At 39.1% G+C, this 19,035-nt stretch overlaps 1 protein-coding gene and 1 long non-coding RNA gene across 6 annotated transcripts in view; one reads left to right on the forward strand and one right to left on the reverse strand.

Moving 5' to 3' along the window:
• DRC11 (dynein regulatory complex subunit 11) overlaps positions 1-19,035 on the reverse strand; it is a 172,218-nt gene that overhangs the window by 52,360 nt on the left and 100,823 nt on the right. For all 5 annotated transcript variants that reach the window (XM_082466349.1, XM_082466346.1, XM_082466348.1 and 2 more), the window contains one exon: positions 2,767-2,834. In XM_082466349.1, the coding sequence (XP_082322475.1) occupies positions 2,767-2,834 (68 nt within the window). The remainder of the gene's footprint in view (positions 1-2,766; positions 2,835-19,035) is intronic.
• On the forward strand, positions 2,856-8,541 carry LOC309663047. The gene is made up of 2 exons (XR_014265089.1): positions 2,856-7,344; positions 7,384-8,541. It is a non-coding gene; the product is annotated as an uncharacterized lncRNA (long non-coding RNA).

The raw sequence follows: 19,035 nt of genomic DNA on the forward strand, positions 1-19,035 counted from the left end.
TGACTGAAATTTTATTCTATCAAATATATTTAAAATAGTGTGCCCTCAGCTGAGAATTAAGAAAGTTTTAATTGTAATGGAATTTGGGATGACAGTATCTGACCTATACCAAGGCAGTATCAACTGTAGTGTTTTGACTTGAATATTCATTTAACATAAATATATGCATAAAATATTAAAATAAAATTGAATAAGATTCTCTAAAATAATCCAAACCAAATATCTTAAGACTCCGGGAACACAAATCTATATTTGGATCTTTCCAGTGAAATAAAATCTTGCTACAGAATAAAAAATTTCAACTCTAAAACTACCTTATATGGCTACCTTATATGGCTGAGCCAGTTTGAAAGCCCTAGGCCCCCTTTTTTCTGGACAGCCAACCTACCAGCCTGCCTTGAGTGAACAGAAAAGCATCATGCCCAAGAATGGTCAGGGAGGAATCCCAAATTGTAAACTAATAATAGATCATCCTAATCATTAACCAGGAAGTGGCTGAGAAGAGATGGTCCCTTTCTGAGCACAGCCACATACAGTGACCAGGAAGAGATAGATGAGGGAGCTAAGAGTGATAAGTCTATTTAAATTGATTTTTCAGGAGGCCATTACAATACTCAAAATAACAATCCCTGTGAATGGCAGGGAGCATGGAATGTCCCTTGAATACCTTGACTGTCAGCACACTGTTGAGTAGTTTTGTGATGGGGGAAAAAAAAAAAAAAAGTAAATAAATAAAATAAAACCACCTTATAAACTATGATAAAAATACTAATTTAAGGTTTATACTAACTGGATGAGAGAAACATAAGTTGTCTTACAGTGTCTTGGCAGAGAACTAGCCCATTTACTGAATCCCACTTAATGAATAAAATAGAGTCTTTAAAATTAAAATGAAAAGTCTTCCAGGAATAAGATGATCAGGTATTTTTGCACTTTTGGGTATAAAAGTGAATAAAATACTACTGGTCTTTCTTCATTTCACTAGAGAATTGCTGTAGCTCATTTATAATAGTTCAACTGTAAAGAAACATATGCAAAGAACACATTCATTGGCTAACAGACACGGTCCATGAGCCACACGTGTGTGCTCTGTGTTGTTAAAGCAGAATTGTATTCAGTTAAGCGACTCTTTAAATGCAGAGAATGTGAATAGATAATTTTAACTTAGTGGTCAGCTCATCTGGGCAGATTTGAGTTTAGCTCTGGGTGGTCACTCAATAAGACACTTAGCAGAATCTTCTTCTCCTGAAAGACTGAGGTAAGGACAAAGGAGAAAAGTGGCATGTGAAAGTCACTGAAAGACAGCAGTGGCCCTGCGGGTAGGCAGGGGCTGGACCTTCCTCCAGGGAAGGGACTACAACATGCCCCCGAGGGGGTGTCAGTGTTGGTGCATCGGTAGATGGGTTCCTCCCCAGGAACTGAGCACCTGAATCTCAGAATGCTGACCAGGTAGCTGTCAGCCAAAGCTCTTGACCTTGAACTTCTCCCTAAACAGTGGAACGTCATGTGAGGAAGCCTGCAGCTCCTCCCTCTAGCGATATCCTGTGGGAGCCTTTTCTCCCCAGAGCCAAAGCCCACACCAAGGCTGGGTGTCTCTCCAGAGGCTGCCTGCCAGGGCCCTGGGCGTGTGCACCAGCTCTGGGGTGCTCTGGTCCCCACTTCTCCTGTGGATGGTTCCAAGCCGGCTTCCTCTCTCGTGGGTCTTCTTTCAAGCAGAGTTTGGGACTGTATCAGCGCACCAAAAGGGGAACAAGGGAACACCCCAAACAGGGAGCAACACCTGTTACCCATTAACAAACCCATGGGAAAAAAGGTATACATTCAAAATGATTTCTGAGGGCTTCCCTGGTGGCGCAGTGGTTGAGAATCTGCCTGCTAATGCAGGGGACACGGGTTCGAGCCCTGGTCTGGGAAGATCCCACATACCGCGGAGCAACTGGGCCCGTGAGCCACAACTACTGAGCCTGTGCGTCTGGAGCCTGTGCTCCGCAACAAGAGAGGCCGCGATAGTGAGAGGCCCACGCACCGCGATGAAGAGTGGCCCCCGCTTGCCGCAACTAGACAAAGCCCTCGCACAGAAATGAAGACCCAACATAGCAATCAATCAATCAATCGATAAATCTTTAAAAAAAAATGATTTCTGACATTCACTTCCTAGGGATTTTAATTAAATCTTTGAAAATGTTTGAAAACCTAGGCCCTATTTATTTCCAATAGTAAAGCACTGAAGCCCATTTCAGCTTAAAAATGAGCATTTATAATTATTCGTTAATATCAAAGTTCAGCCGATGACGCTCAAGGAAATGGAAGTATCCTTTTACAATGAGACAAATCCTCATCCTTTCCTTCAAGGAGCATTTAGGAAGGGCCTCAGCGGGCCGGGCCCAGGGGCGGGCATGTAATCTGAACTGTCTCTGCCCTCAAGGACGGCAAGCCTCAGCGTTCCCTCAAAAGCTGTAGCAGGATGCTATTTCTCAAAAAAATTTCTTGAGAACCCCACGAATTTTAAAACTTAAAAAAAGTCACATGGCCTTAGAAGCGATGGGGCCTGAGTCTGCCTTCCAGGCCCCCCCTCTCCACTGATGCTGGCCTGCATGCAGGACTGCAGAGAAGTCTCCGTGCTTTCCCCCACCATACTCTTCCAGGATGAAGGGGTGTGGTGTACAGAGCAGTGGGGGGGTTGCCTTTCCCAGACCAGGCCGAGGACTCAGGCCACGCCCTATGCTCTTTTCTGGGGTGCCCCCCACCCCAGTGTGCACCCCTCACCTGTCAGCCGTTGGGTCTTTATCCTTCTTCCCCACTTTCCATTTTTTGCCTTTCTCCTTTTTATTCTTCTGGAAGAAAATGGAAAAAAAAACCCATTTAGTAAAAACAAGCTTCGTGCAAACAAGAAAAATGAGCTCCAGAAATTAGCTAAGAAAGCTGATTTTGGTTGGTGGCGTAGGGGAATGGGAGGTGGGAAGTCAACTGTGGTACATGGAGCTGCAACACTTACTTCATGAACATAGGGACTGGCAAGTGAGGTGGCCACTCTGAAACCTGCATGGACTGTCCCAACAGGCCCCGAGCATTCTGGTTCTTCTTCTGGGCCCTGGGATGCTTACTACAAAGGATGAGAGTGCCGAGTGCACAGGCAATCAAGCTGTGCTTTTCTTTGGTATCTGATCACCCCTCTGTTAGCATCAGGTCCCAAACCTGGAGCCCAAAGAGTGAGGCAAACATCCAACTTTGGTTCCCAAAGGGCTTTGCACTCAGATCCTTGTGCCGGCTGGAGGGCAGTGCTCACAATGTGGTCCGTTAAAGCAGTGCTGATCGCTGCACTATTCTGTCTAAAATCTCCACCAGTACCTCCCCATTGCCCACAGGATAAAGTTAAAATTCCGCAGCCTGGCCCCTTTCTTCCTTTGTTGTCTCATCTTCTATCTCAGGCCTCCTCAGGTGACTCTTGCTCCCCATCACAAAGGACTCCCTCCAGGTTCTTTCTTAATGCTCCATCATCTTTCACTCTTGCATGTCCCTTTCCCCATTCATTCTTTCATTTCATTCATGCTTTCATTCATTGTTTTTATTGCAGTATAATGTACATAAAGTATACCCACATCAGGTTGATTAACATTTTACATTTAATTTTTACATATAACCATATAACTACCACCCAGTTGAAAATACAGAACATATTTTCACCATTCCTGAATTCTCTCTCACACTGCTTTCCGGTCTGTAGGTAACCACCACTCTGACTTCTCTGGGGATTTGCATCGCCTGTTCTTGAACATGGAATCTTACAATATAAACTCTTTTTTTTTTCAAATTTAACATCTTTATTGGAGTATAATTGCTTTACAGTGTTGTGTTAGTTTCTGCTGTATAACAAAGTGAATCAGCTATATGCATATGTATATCCCTATATCCCCTCCCTCTTGCATCTCCCTCTCATCCTCCTTATCCCACCCCTCTAGGTGGTTGCAAAGCACAGAGCTGATCTCCCTGTGCTATGCAGCTGCTTCCCACTAGCTATCTATTACACATTTGGTAGTGTATATATGTCAATGCTACTCTCTCACTTCATCTCAGCTTACCCTTCTCGCTCCCTGTGTCCTCAAGTCCATTCTCTACGTCTGTGTCTTTATTCCTGTCCTGCCCCTAGGTTCATCAGAACCATTTTTTTTTTTTGATTCCATATATATGTGTTAGCATACAGTATTTGTTTTTCTGACTTACTTCACTCTGTATGACAGACTCTAGGTCCATCCACCTCACTACAAATTACTCAATTTCATTTCTTTTTATGGCTGAGTAATATTCCATTAAATATGTGCCACATCTTCTTTATCCATTCATCTGTCTATGGACACTTAGGTTGCTTCCATATCCTGGCTATTGTAAACAGAGCTGCAATGAACATTGTGGTACATGACTCCTTTTGAATTATGGTTTTCTCAGGGTATATGCCCAGTAGTGGGATTGCTGGGTCATATGGTAGTTCTATTTTTAGTTTTTTAAGGAACCTCCATACTGTTCTCCATAGTGGCTGCATCAATTTACATTCCCACCAACAGTGCAAGAGGGTTCCCTTTCCTCCACACCCTCTCCAGCATTTATTGTTTGTAGACTTTTTGATGATAGCCATTCTGACCGGTGTGAGGGGATACCTCATTGTACTTTTGATTTTCATTTCTCTAATGATTAGTGATGTTGAGCATCCTTTCATGTGTTTGTTGGCAATCTGTATATCTTCTTTGGAGAAATGTCTCTATACAAATTGTGAAATTTTTGGTTCATACCAATGGAAAAATGCCATTGGCATTTTGATAGGGATTGCATTGAATCTGTAGATTCCTTTGGGTAGTATAGTCATTTTCACAATGTTGATTCTTCCAATCCAAGAACATGGTATATCTCTCCATCTGTTTGTATCAACTTTAATTTGTTTCATCAGTGTCTTATAGTTTTCTGCATACAGGTCTTTTGTCTCCTTAGGTAGGTTTATTCCTAGGTATTTTATTCTTTTTGTTGCAATGGTAAATGGGAGTGTTTCCTTAATTTCTCTTTCAGATTTTTCATCATTAGTGTATAGGAATGCAAGAGATTTCTGTGCATTAATTTTGTATCCTGCTACTCTACCAAATTCATTGATTAGGTCTAGTAGTTTTCTGGTAGCATCTTTAGAATTCTCTATGTATAGTATCATGTCATCTGCAAACAGTGACAATTTTACTTCTTTTCCAATTTGGATTCCTTTTATTTCTTTTTCTTCTCTGATTGCCATGGCTAGGACTTCCAAAACTATTTTGAGTAACAGTGGTGAGAGTGGGCAACTGTGTCTTGTTCTTGATCTTAGAGGAAATGGTTTCAGTTTTTCACCATTGAGAATGATGTTGGCTGTGGGTTTGTCATATGTGGACTTTATTATGTTGAGGTAGGGTCCCTCTATGCCTACTTTCTGGAGAGTTTTTATCATAAATGGGTGTTGAATTTTGTCAAAAGCTTTTTGTGCATCTATTGAGATGATCATATGGTTTTTCTCCTTCAATTTGTTAATATGGTGTATCACATTGATTGATTTGAATATATTGAAAAATCCTTGCATTTCTGGGATAAACCCCACTGGATCATGGTGTATGATCCTTTTAATGTGCTGTTGGATTCTGTTTGCTAGTATTTTGTTGAGGATTTTTGCATCTATGTTTTTGCATCAGAGATATTGGCCTGTAGTTTTCTTTCTTTGTGACATCTTTGTCTGGTTTTGATATCAGGGTAATGGTGGCCTCATAGAATGAGTTTGGGAGTGTTCCTCCCTCTGCTATATTTTGAAGGAGTTTGAGAAGGATAGGTGTTAGCTCTTCTCTAAATATTGGGTAGAATTTGCCTATGAGTCCATCTGGTCCTGGACTTTTGTTTGTTGGAAGATTTTTAATCACAGTTTCAATTTCAGTGCTTGTGACTGGTCTGTTTATATTTTCTATTTCTTCCTGGTTCAGTCTCGGAAGTTGTGTTTTTCTAAGAATTTGTCCATTTCTTCCACGTTGTCCATTTTATTGGCATATAGTTGCTTGTAATAATCTCTCATGATCCTTTGTATCTCTGAAGTGTCAGTTGTTACTTCTCCTGTTTCATTTCTAATTCTATTGATTTGAGTCTTCTCCCTTTTTTTCTTGATGATTCTGGCTAATGGTTTATCAATTTTGTTTATCTTCACAAAGAACCAGCTTTCAGTTTTATTGATTTTTGCTATTATTTCCTTCATTTCTTTTTCATTTATTTCTGATCTGATCTTTATGATTTCTTTCCTTCTGCTAACTTGGGTTGTTTTTTAGTTCTTCTTTCTCTAATTGCTTTAGGTGTAAGCTTAGGTTGTTTATTTGAGATGTTTCTTGTTTCTTGAGGTAGGATTGTATTGCTATAAACTTCCCTCTTAGAACTGCTTTTGCTGCATCCCATAGGTTTTGGGTCGTGTTTTCATTGTCATTTGTTTCTAGGTATTTTTTGTTCCTTCTTTGATTTCTTCAGTGATCTCTTGGTTATTTAGTAGTGTATTGTTTAGCCTCCCTGTGTTTGTATTTTTTACAGTTTTTTTCCTGTAATTAATATCTGGTCTCATAGCATTGTGATCGGAAAAGATACTTGATACGCTTTCAATTTTCTTAAGTTTACCAAGGCTTGATTTGTGACCCAACCTATGGTCTGTCCTGGAGAATGTTCTGTGAGCACCTGAGAAGAAAGTGTATTCTGTTGTTTTTGGATGGAGTGTCCTATAAATATCAATTAAGTCCTTCTTGCTTAATGTGTCATTTAAAGCTTGTGTTTCCTTATTTATTTTCATTTTTGGTGATCTGTCCATTCGTGAAAGTGGGGTGTTAAAGTCCCCTACTCTTATTGTGTTACTGTCGATTTCCCCTTTTATGGCTGTTAGCATTTGCCTTATGTATTGAGGTGCTCCTATGTTGGATGCATAAATACTTACAATTGTTATATCTTCTTCTTGGATTGATCCCTTGATCATCCTGTAGTGTCCTTCTTTGTCTCTTGTAATAGTCTTTTTTTTTAAAGTCTATTTTGTCTGATATGAGAATTGCTACTCCAGCTTTCTTTTGATTTCCATTTGCATGGAGTATCTTTTTCCATCCCCTCACTTTCAGTCTGTATGTGTTCCTAGGTCTGAAGTGGGTCTCTTGTAGACAGCATATGTATGGGTCTTGTTTTTGTATCCATTCAGCCAGTCTATGTATTTTGGCTGGAGCTTTTAATCCATTTACATTTAAGGTAATTATCAATATGTATGTTCCTATTACCATTTTCTTAATTGTTTTGGGTTTGTTATTGTAGGTCTTTTCCTTCCCTTGTGTTTCCTACCTAGAGAAGTTCCTTTAGCATTTGTTGTAGAGCTGGTTTGGTGGTGCTGAATTCCCTTAACTTTTGCTTGTCTGTAAAGGTTTTAATTTCTCCATCAAATCTGAATGAGATCCTTGCTGGGTAGAGTAATCTTGTTTGTAGGTTTTTCTCTTTCATCACTTTAAATATGTCCTGCCACTCCCTTCTGGCTTGCAGAGTTTCTGCTGAAAGATCAGCTGTTACCCTTATGAGGATTCCCTTATATATTATTTGTTGCTTTTCCCTTGCCTCTTTTAATATTTTTTCTTTGTATTTAATTTTTAATAGTTTGATTAATATGTGTCTTGGCATGTTTCTCTTTGGGTTTATCCGGTATGGTACTCTCTGTGCTTCCTGGACTTGATTGACTATTTCCTTTTCCATGTTAGGGAAGTTTTCGACTGTAGTCTCTTCAAATATTTACTCAGACCCTTTCTTTTTCTCTTCTTCTTCTGGGACCCCTATAATCTGAATGTTGGTGAGTTTAATGTTGTCCCAGAGGTCTCTGAGATTGTCCTCAATTCTTTTCATTCTTTTTTCTTTATTCTGCGCCCTGGCAGTTATTTCCACCATTTTATCTTCCAGCTCACTTATCTGTCTTCTTCCTCAGTTATTCTGTTACTGATTCCTTCTAGAATATTTTTAATTTCAGTAATTGTGTTGTTCATCACTCTTTGTTTTCTCTTTAGTTCTTCTAGATCCCTGTTGCATGTTTCTTGTATTTTCTCAATTCTGTTTCCGATATTTTGGATCTTTACTATCATTACTCTGAATTCATTTTCAGGCAGGTTGCCTATTTCGTCTTCATTTATTTCATCTTGTAGGTTTTTACCTTGCTCCTTCGTCTGTAACATATTTTTTTGTTGGTTCATTTTTTTTTTGATGGGTGGTGCTGTATTCCTATCTTACTGGTTGTTTGGCCTGAGACGTCCATCACTGGAGTTTGCAGGCAGTTGGATAGAGCTGGGTCTTGGTGCTGAGATGAGGACCTCTGGGAGCCCTCACTCTGATTGATATTCCCTGGGGTCTGAAGTTCTCTGTTAGTCCAGCGATTTGGACTTGGAGCTCCCATCACAGGAACTTGAGCCCGACCTTGAGCCCACAAGCTTTGTGGCGTGGTTAAAAAAAAAAAAGAAAGAAAGAGAGAAAAGAAAAAAAGGAGCAGTACAATATCAAAGAATAAAAAACAAAATGAAATTAGAAAGATAAAATATATATTAGGAAAAATAAAACTACAGTTGAAACAACTGCAACAAGATAAAATAAAACCACAACAGAAAAAAGAAAAAAAGAAAAAGTTTGGGTGGGAAACAAGCCAAAAGGAGAGAACAATAACAAAGTACAAAGAATGAAATAAAATTAGAAAAGTAAAAGATTAGGAAAAATAAAAATATAAAAGAATCAACAACAATGAATCAACAAGGTTAAACAGAACTCCAATTGAAAAGAGGAAAAAACCAAAAGCCTTGGCTGTGGGGGCGGAGTTTAGGTGGGGGGTGGAACTTATGCAGGGGTGGGGTTTTGGGTGGGGCGGGGCCTAGGCAGGTGGGGGGTGACGTTCAAGCATGGGGCAGGGCCTCTGCTTAGGACCTGTGCAGAAGGGGAGAAGCAGCACATCAGAAGGAGGGTCTCTGGAATGTGGAGTTCCAGAGTTTGGAGGTAGGGCCCTGAGTGAGGGTGTGTGGGTGGGGTTTAGGCCCAGCGTGTTGGAGGGGTTCTCAGAGGGGGTCTCCGAGTGTAGAGGTGGGGCCCTGGGTGGAGGTGTAGGGGCGGGGCTTGGGCTCTGTGTGGCAAGAGGGAGGCTCTGAGGGCAGAGGATTAGGCCCAGGAGCCCAACAGGCTCCCTGCTACCTGAGTGGACAGGGAAAGCACTGGCCCCGTTCCCTTCCATTCCTTCATGCCCCTCCACGACTGTCTCCCCCAGGGTCTCCTCCATCGCTGCTGGACCCCTAACCATGGGTGGGTCCCGCTGGGTGTAGGAACTCCTCCCCTCCCCCAGCCACCCCTCAGGGGTCCCGGAGGTCCGGCCTTTACTTTTGCTCCCCCTTCCCTCCCTCCAACTCCCTCAGGACCCACGCGGCTGGAGGGGGCCTCGGTGGGCAGAGGATCAGGCCCGGGATCTCAGCAGGCCCCCGGGGTCCCAAGTGGGCATGGGAAACCTGGCCATGCTCCCTTTTGATCCTATGTCCTCCCAATGGTCCCCCAATTTCCCCCTTCGGGCATGGGATCCCTTCCCTTCCCCTCCCCCAGCCACCCCTCAGGGACGCCAGTCCCGTCCCGCCTCCACTTCTCCTCTCCCTTCACTCCCCGCCCCCACGTCCTACCCGGTCGCTGGGGATTCCTCCCGTCCCCTCAGGTGTCCGTGGTCCCCCACCAGTGCCTGGTAGGTGCCCTAGTTGTGAGGAGATGTGAATTCCGTGTCCTCCTAGTCCGCCATCTTGACTCCGCACCCCATAAACTCTTTTAGGTCTGGCTTCCTCCAATCAGTGTTACAATTCCAAGATTCACATATGCGGTTGCACATAGCTATACTTCCATGTTTTTCAGTATTTTAAAATTTAAAGTTCTTATTTTGAGATAATGGTGGATTCACATGCAGCTGTAAGAATTGCTATGGAGAGATGTAACATTTAGCAGGTTTCTCCTAAGGGTAACATCAGGCAGAACTTTCTCACAAGGTCACAACCAGGATCTTGACTTGATACTGATACAGCTGAGATCCAGGATGTTTCGATCACCCCAAGGGTCCTTCCAATTGCTCTTTCAGAGTAACCCTCGCTTCCCTCCCACAGCCAGTCCAGCTTTACTAGAAACCTCTAATCTGTTCTGTTTCTACAGTTTTGTCCTTTCAGGAATGTTCTATCAGCAGAATCACACAGTATGTTACTTTCTTGCTTTTTATTCATCATAATTCTCAGGAAATTTGTCCAGGTCATTGTATGCATGAATAGTTTGTTCTTTTTTTTTTTTAATGGCTGTTTCTAGTTTTGGGCTATCATGAATTGATTAAGGTGCAACAAATGTCTGTGTGTGTGTGTGTGTGTGTGTGTGTGTGTGTAAATTTTCATTTCTCTGGGATAAATGCTCATGAGTGCAATTGCTGGGTTCTGTGGTAGTTGTATGTTTATTTTTTTTAAGAAATGCCAAATTTTGTGCAGAGTGGTCATACCATTTTACACTCCTACCAATCATGTAAAAGTGATCTAGTTTGTCCCCTATTATCTTAGGCAGTTGGTGTTTCCATTGCTTTTATTTTAGCCATCCTCATGGGTATGAAGTGATTTCTCTGTGGTTTTAATTTGCATTTCTCTAATGGCTAACAATGTTGGACACCTTTTCTGTGCTCTTTTTCCCTCTGTACATTCACTTGGGTGAAATGTCTCCATGTCTCTTATCCATTTTATAATCGGATTGTTTTGTTTTCTAATTGTTGAGTTTTGAGAGTTCCTTGCATGTTCTACATACTAGCTCTTCGTCAGATATGTGCTTTACAAATGTTTTGTCCCAGTTTGTAGCTTGTCTTTTCACCCTCTTAACAGGGTCTTTCACAGAGCAAAGAGTTTTAACTCTGATGAAGTTCAAATTTTCCTCTAATGGATTTGTGCTTGCAGTGTTAATTTTAAGAACTCTTTGCTAGTCTTACATCCCAAAGATCTTTTCCTATATATTTTTTCTAAAACTTACAGCTTTACATTTTACATCTAAGTCCATGATCTGTTTTGAGTTATTTTTTGTACAATATGTGAGACTTAGCTCAAGGTTCATTTTTTTTTTTTTTTTTTTTTTGATCTGTGGATGTCCAGTTGCTGCACCACCATTTATTGAAAAGGTTATCCTTCCTCCCCTGAACTGCATTTGCACCTTTGTCAAAAATCAGTCAGGCCTATTTGTGTGAGACTATGTCTCAGTTGTCTGTTTGTTTTGTTTCATTGATCTACAGTTTAACCCTCTACCAATAGCAAACAGTCTTGATTACTGTAGCTGTATAATAAACCTTGAAATTAGGTAGATGGATTCTTTTTACTTTACTCCTCTTTTAAAAAATCATTTTAGCAATTCTAGATTCATTGTCTTACCATATAAATTTTAGGATTATCTTGTCTATGTTTATAAACTATCTTTCTGGGATTTTGATAAGAATTGGATTAATCTTATACATTGATGTGGAAAGAATTGACATCTTTACATTTTGTTTTCCAATCCATATGCATAGTATGTTTATCTATTTAGATCTTCTTTGATTTCTTTCATCAGCATGGTGTAGTTTTAGCATACAAGTCCTACACATGTTTTGTTAGCTTTACACCTAAGTATTTCATTTTTGAGTGATTTTAAGAGATATTATATTTTTAATCTTGGTGTCCATCTGTTCATTGCTAGTAAACAGAAATATGATTGATTTTTATATGTTCCCCTTGTACCCTATGACCTTGCTGAACTCACTTTTTATTTCTAGGAGTTTTTGTAGATTTGTTGAGATTTTCTAAGTGACAATCATGTCATCTGCAAATAGGGACTGTTTATTTTTTTTATTTCCTTTGCTTGTCCTACTGCACTGGCTAAAACGTCTAGCACTATGTTCAATAAAAGTGCACTGAGTGGACACACTTGCCTTATTCCCAGTCTTAGGAGAAAAGCATTTAGTCTTTCACTGTTAAGTAGAAGGTTAGCTGTAGGTGTTTTTGTAGATTCTCTTTATCAAGTCATGGAAGTTCTCTAATTTTTCTGAGAGATTTATCATGGGTGAGCGTTAAATTGTGTCAAATGCTTTTTCTGCATCAATTGACATGATCATGTGATTTTTTTCTCCTTTAGTCTGTTAACATAGTTTATTCCATTGTTGATTTTCAAATATTGAACTAGGCTTGCATTCCTGGAATAAACCCCACTTGGTCATGGTTTATAATTCTCTTTACTTTTGCATCCTATTTGAAAATATTTTAAGAATTTTTGTATCTATATTCATGAGGGATATTGGCCTATATTTTTCTTTTTTTTTTTTGTACTGCCTCTGTCTGGTTTTCACTTATGGGTAACACTAGCTTGTTATAAAATGGGTTGGGAAGTGTTTCTTCTATTTTGGAAATGACTGTGTAGAATTGGTGTTAATTTACCTTTGAATATTTGGTAGAATTCTCCACTGAAACCATCTGGCCCTGGAGATTCTACCTGGGGAATTGTTTCAATTACAATTCAACTTCCTTAATAGATGTAGGGCTAGTCAATTTATCTATTTCATATTAAATGAGTTGTAATAGTTTGTATTTTTAGGAATAGTGTGTTCACTTCGTGTAAGTTGTCAAATTTTGTGTGTAGAGTTGTTTGTAGTATCCCTTTATTATTCTTTTGATATCTGCAGTCAGTAGTGATACCTCTTGTTTCATTCCTAATGTTGGTAATATGTGACTCCTTTTTTTCTTTGTCAGTCTTACTAGAGGTTTGTCAATTTTGTTGATAATTTTCAAAGAGGCAGCTCTGTTTCACTGACTTCCCTATTGTTTTTCTGTTTTCTATTTCACTGATTTCTGCTCTTATCTTTTTCTTCTTTCTGCTCACTTTGTGGGTTTTTTTTTTCTTTTGCTCTTCTTTTTCTAGGTTCTGAAGTTCTGAAGGTGGGAGCTTAGATGACGGATTTGAACTTTTTCCTCTTTTTCTAGTGTATGTGTTTAGTGCTATGAATTTCCCTCTCAGGACTACTTTATTTGTGTCCCAGATATTTTTGATATCTTGTATTTTCATTATATGTTTTGAGTTCTCTTGTTTCTTCTTTGTCCTATGAATTAGAAGTATGCTGTTTAGTTTCCATGTGTTTGGAGATTTTCTTATTATTTTTCTGTTATTGATTTCTAGTTTGATTCCATTGTGGTAGGGGAATGCACTCTCCATGATTTCATTTCTTTTCCATATGTCGAGATTTGTTTAATGGCACAAGATAAGGTCCGTCTTGGAACGCATTCTGTGGGCACTTGCAAAGAATATGTATTCTGTTTTTTGGGTGGAGTGTTCTATAAATTTCAATTAGACTCTGTTTGTCGATGGCGTTGTTGAGTTCTTCAGTATCCTTGCTGATGATTTTCTGTCTAGTATTCTATCAGTTCTTGAGAATGAATCCAACTATAATTGTGGATTTGTCTGTTTTTCCTTTCAGTTCTATTGGTTTTTGCTTCCTATATATTATAGTTCTGTTGTTTGGTGTATGCACATTTAGGATTAATTTGTCTTCGATGGATTGGCTCTTTTATCATATATAAGTTCTTCCCTGACTTTGATAATTTTCTTGGCTCTGAAATCTACTTTATGTGATACTAGAATAGCCATTCCTGCTTTCTTTTGATTGTTTGCATGATATATTTTTTCCATCCTTTTACTTACAACCTGCTTATATCATTATATATCAAATGAGGTTCCTGAAGACAGCATATAGTTGGGTCATGTTTTTAAATCTACTTTGCTACTCTCTTTTAATTGGTGTATTTAGACTATTTGCATTTAATGTAATTATTGATATATTAGGACTTGTCTACCATTTTATTTATTTTTTTGTTATATTTTTTATTTATTTGCTTTTTCCTGTCATCCTGTAGGTGACTTGACCAGTTTTTAGAATTTCATTTGATAGTGTTGACTGTATCTCTTTGTATACTTTACTAGTGGTTCCTCTGGGTGTTACATTATATATTCATAGTGAATCAGAGTCTACTCATGTCACATTTTGAGTGAAGTAGAAAAATCTTAATTCCCTTTACATGCCTTTACCCATCCCCTGTCATTTGTAATATTGTCTTAAATATTTCCTCTGCATCACTGACAACCAAGTCAAACAGTGTCATAATTTTTGCTTCAATCAAATAACATAATTTAGAAAGGGAAGAAAAGCCTATTCTATTTACATATATATATATATATTAATTTTTATTGGAGTATAGTTGATTTACAATGTTGTGTTAGGATTTCTGGCTTTTCTTGACAAGTTGGAAGATCTGGCAGGACAGGGCCTGCCTTCCCGCCTGGCAATCACTGGCCAGAGCTGAGTCATGTATGCTGTTTAGTTCATCACAGTCCTCTGCCTGCTTCTCTCATTTATGGAACTTGACTGACACTGAAGGCATTTGAGTTTGAGACTCCCGAGGTAGATGATCCTTGGTTATATCACTGAGCACCTGCCACCTCTAGTATTTCTGAAGTACCCAGGAGGTCCATGACATGGAGTGTTTTGTGATTTCACTGATACCCAGATTATCTATATTTTTGGTTACCAAGTTATTTCTTCCTTTCTGATGCTCCAGGGTTTTTTTTTTTTTTTGAACCATTTTCTTTCCATTTAAAGAAGTTCCTTTAGAAATTCTCTCAGGGTGAATCTGCTGGTGAAAAATTCTCTTAGTTCTCCTTCATCTGAAAATATCTTGATTTCTTTTTCACAGTTGAAGAATATTTTTGCTGGGTATAGATTCTGGTTGGCAGTTATTTTATTTCAGCACTTGAAAAAGTACTGTGCCCTTTCTTTCCATCTCAGTTTCTGGTGTGCAATGCACAGTCATTTAAGGTGTTTTTCTCCTATAGGTAAAGGGTCATTTTTTTCTCTGGCTGCTTTCTAGATTTTTTCTTTGTCTTCTGTAGTTAGAAGCTTAGTTACGATGTGTCTCAGATCAGATATCTTTGGATTTATCCTGTTGGGTATTCATTTAGCTTCTTAAATCTGCAGGTTTATATCTCCTGTCAAATTTGGGAAGATTTCAACCATTCTTTCTTGAAGTGCTTTTTCAGCCTCATCTTCTTTCTCTTCTCCTTCTGAGATTCTGATGCCATGAATATAAGATTTTTTTTAATAGTCTCATAGTTCCTAATTCTCTGTTTAGCTTTTTTTTTTTTTCCAGTTGATTTTCTCTGCTGTTCAGATTGGGTAATTTCTATTGTTCTATCTTCCAATTCACTGATTCTTTCCTCTGTCTCCTCTATTCTGCTGCTGAGCTCATCCAGCATTTTGCATACTGTACTTTTAAGTTCTAAAATTTCCATTTGGTTCTTCTTTATATCTTCTACTTTTTTGCTGAGGCTTTCTGTTTTTTTTTTTTCATTTGTATCTAGCAGCTTTATAATTACTCATTGAAGCATTTTAATCATGGCTGCCTTAACATGTTTGTCAGGTAATTCTAACATCTCTGACACTTCAGACTTGGCATCTATTGTCTGTTTTCCTTCAGTCTGAGATCTTCCAGGTTCTTGTATGATGAGTGACTTTCAATAAAACCTAAACATTTTTGTATTATGTTATGAGACACTGAATTTAATTTAAATCTCTTGTTTTAACTCTCTCTGACACTGCTCTGGAAGGGGAATAATGTGTGTGTGTGTGTGTGTGTGTGTGTGTTGTACTGTTACTGCCAGGAAGGTAGAAGTCTAGGTTCCCCAATCCACTGTGGGAGGGGCTCCTTATATTTCTGGGTGGGGGTGGGAGTTCTGGCTCTCCATGTGGTCTCCACTCACACTGAGGTGAAGGTGGCCTTGTTACCACTGGGGACTGGTGAAGTCCTGACTCTCCACTAGGTCTCCTCTGATCCATCCCAGCAGGGAGGGAGTGGTGCCTTGTTATCACTGGTTGAGGGGTGGAGTCCAGATAGATTCCCCATGTGGCCTCCACTGACATAGTGGATGGGAAGGCTTCACAACCAATGGGCAGGAATGAAAGTCTTTGTTCCTTATTTGATCTTCTCTGACACCACTCCAGTGAGGGTGTTGGGTTGTCTCCTATGTCTTCATGAGGGAAGAAGTCTAGGCTCCCCATGCAACCTTTGCTGGTGTGCACTGGAGTGGGGCCACATTTTTTCTGTGGTGTTTGGATGGTGCAGGGTGGTTATTAACTAAAGCCTGTTTTGTCTGATACTGAGTTACACTAGCTATCTTTTGGCTAGTCCTTTGATGGTTTACAGTTTACCATCTATAGTTTACAGTTTATTTTCAACATATCTATTTGTTATGTTTAAAGTGTGTTTCTTTTTTTAAAAAAATAAATTTATTTATTTATTTATTTATTTTTGGCTGTGTTGGGTCTTCGTTTCTGTGTGAGGGCTTTCTCTAGTTGCGGCGAGCAGGGGCCACTCTTCATCGCGGTGCGCGGGCCTCTCACTGTTGCGGCCTCTTGTTGCGGAGCACAAGCTCCAGACGCACAGGCTCAGTAGTTGTGGCTCACGGGCCCAGTTGCTCCGCGGCATGTGGGATCTTCCCAGATCAGGGCTCGAACCCGTGTCCCCTTCATTGGCAGGCAGACTCTCAACCACTGCGCCACCAGGGAAGCCCTAAAGTGTGTTTCCTATAAATAGCATTTAGTTTTGTTTTTTTCCAGCCTGGCAATCATTGTCTTTTAAAATAGAACATTTAGTCCACTTACATTTTAGGTAATTATGTATTAAATTAATTGGATTTAATTCTATCAAATTCATATTTGCTTTCTTTTTATTATTTATTAATTTTCTTTGCTTTTTATTCCTATTTTTCCTTTCCTGTATTCTTTTTGATTAATTATTTAAAATTTTTCTGCTCATCTTCACTATTACTTTTTTGCTATACATTTTAGTATGACTTAAAAAATTATAAAATACATCATTGATTTATTACAATTTACCTTAAATTAGCTCTTTTTGGCTCTCTGAACAATGCAGCAATCTCACAAGTCTGTTTACTCCTACCCAACTTTTCTGCTGCTGCTGTTATATATTTTCTTTGTATGTATGGTACAGACCCTTATTCTTGCTTTAAAAACCAGAATATTTTAAGAATAGTTAGCTTTTTATACTTGCCCAAATTTTACATTTTGAAGAACTGATTATTCCTTCTTACACTTCTGTTCTCTCATATGGGATTATTTTCCTTCAGCCTGAAGAATATCCTTTTAGTATTTCCATATTATGGGTCTGCTGCTGCTAAGTCAAATCAGATTTTGTTTGTCTCTATTTTATTTTCATTTTTGAAGGATATTTTCACTGGGTATAGAGTTCTAGGTTGGCAGTTATTTCTTTCCAGTCTCTAAAGATGCTATTCGCACTTCCTTCTGGCTTCCATGGTTTCTGTTGAGAGACTTAGTAGTCTTTCTTATTTTTTGTTATCCTGAAGGAAATGTACCTTTTAAAAAAATCTAGTAAGAGTTTGCCTTTTATCTTTGACTTTCACTATTTTGACTGTGATGTGTCTAGATGTGGTTTTCTTTGTAATCATCCTTCTTGGACCTCAGTAAGGTCTTGAATTTGTGTGTATTTCATCTGATTTGGAAAATTCACAAACATTACTTTTTCATGTATTGCTTCTGTTCCATTCTCCTCTTTTGGGGCAAATTCTAATTACACATATGTTACAACTTTTGACCATGTCTCAAACCTCTCTTCTTCTCTGTTCTGTTTTTCATAGTATTTGTTTTTTCTGTACTGCAGTTTGGATTTCCTATTGACTTGTTTTTGAGGTCAACCTGCCTTTTGCTATGTCTATGCTGTTGTTAAACCAGTTAGAAGACTTCTTATTTTTGGATACCATATTTTTCAACTGTAGAATGTTTATTTGTTTCTTTTAAACGTAGATTCTAAATTTCTATTTAAATATGGCATTTTTTTTTCATTTATATATGCTAGCACTCAGGAATGCAAAAAATAGAGCCAGTCAAGAATCTTATCCGCAAGGAGCTTCATGGCCACTTCAGGAACTCCTATGTCCTTAAAGATTTTGTGATTAGAACAAGAGAGGAGCTCGAGAGAGAGAGATGGCCTCTTAGAGTCAGGACCTCACTCAGTGATGTCATAATGGGGGTGACAGCACATCCAGGGTTGATTCACAGTCCTGCATATCTGCAAACTTGTTTTTGCAAGTACAGACTCTTTGTCTGTCTTGTTATCTTCTGTACCTCAAATGCCTTGAACTGTACCTGGCATATAGTGCTCAATAAATAATATTAAATGAAACAATCAGTAAAGATGATATGTCTCCCAAGATCTGATTTTGGATCTCTAAATCACAAGAGAAGGTGGAATAGACTGCAATGTAAGTAGATTAAATTATAATGTGAAATATAATTGCCAAGGGAAACAGACTCTGTAGCCTTCCTTCTTGTAAGAAAATGAACATGAAACTACAATAACCCATCAGAAGGTTGCTTGTTGAGTATGGAATAAGCAAGGAGGTGGCTGGATGCACTGAATTGCTACCTATGCCATACTGTGACGTCTTGAGGCACTTATTTAGCCTATAGGGGTCAATCTGCATAGGATCTAGATTTGATTAATTAATTCATTCAATATTATGTGCTGAGGACTTGCTATGTGCCAGAAAAGGTTACAAACGTGAGCAGAAAAGACAGTCACATAGTCGCTGGACTCATGGCCCTTCAGTAGATTTGGGAAGGCAAATACAAACAAAATGATCTCACCAGTAAATGTAACATTAAAACTGTGATAAAGCACCAGGAAGACATGGTACTCAGCGTCAAGTGTATGTGTAGCAACCAGACTTACTTTGGAGGTCCCAAAAGGCTTTCCTGAGGAAGAAGGGCTAGGACTGAGACCCCAGGGATGAATAGGGGTTAACTACACTGGGGACTGAGGGTGTGGGGGTAAAGACAGTTCTTGAGAGGGAACAGCATGTGCAAAGGCCCTGTGGTGGGAGGGAGCACAGGGTGTTTGAGGC

The sequence above is a fragment of the Balaenoptera physalus genome (assembly GCF_965194825.1).
Source record: "Balaenoptera physalus genome assembly, chromosome: 6".
Lineage (NCBI taxonomy): Eukaryota > Metazoa > Chordata > Mammalia > Artiodactyla > Balaenopteridae > Balaenoptera > Balaenoptera physalus.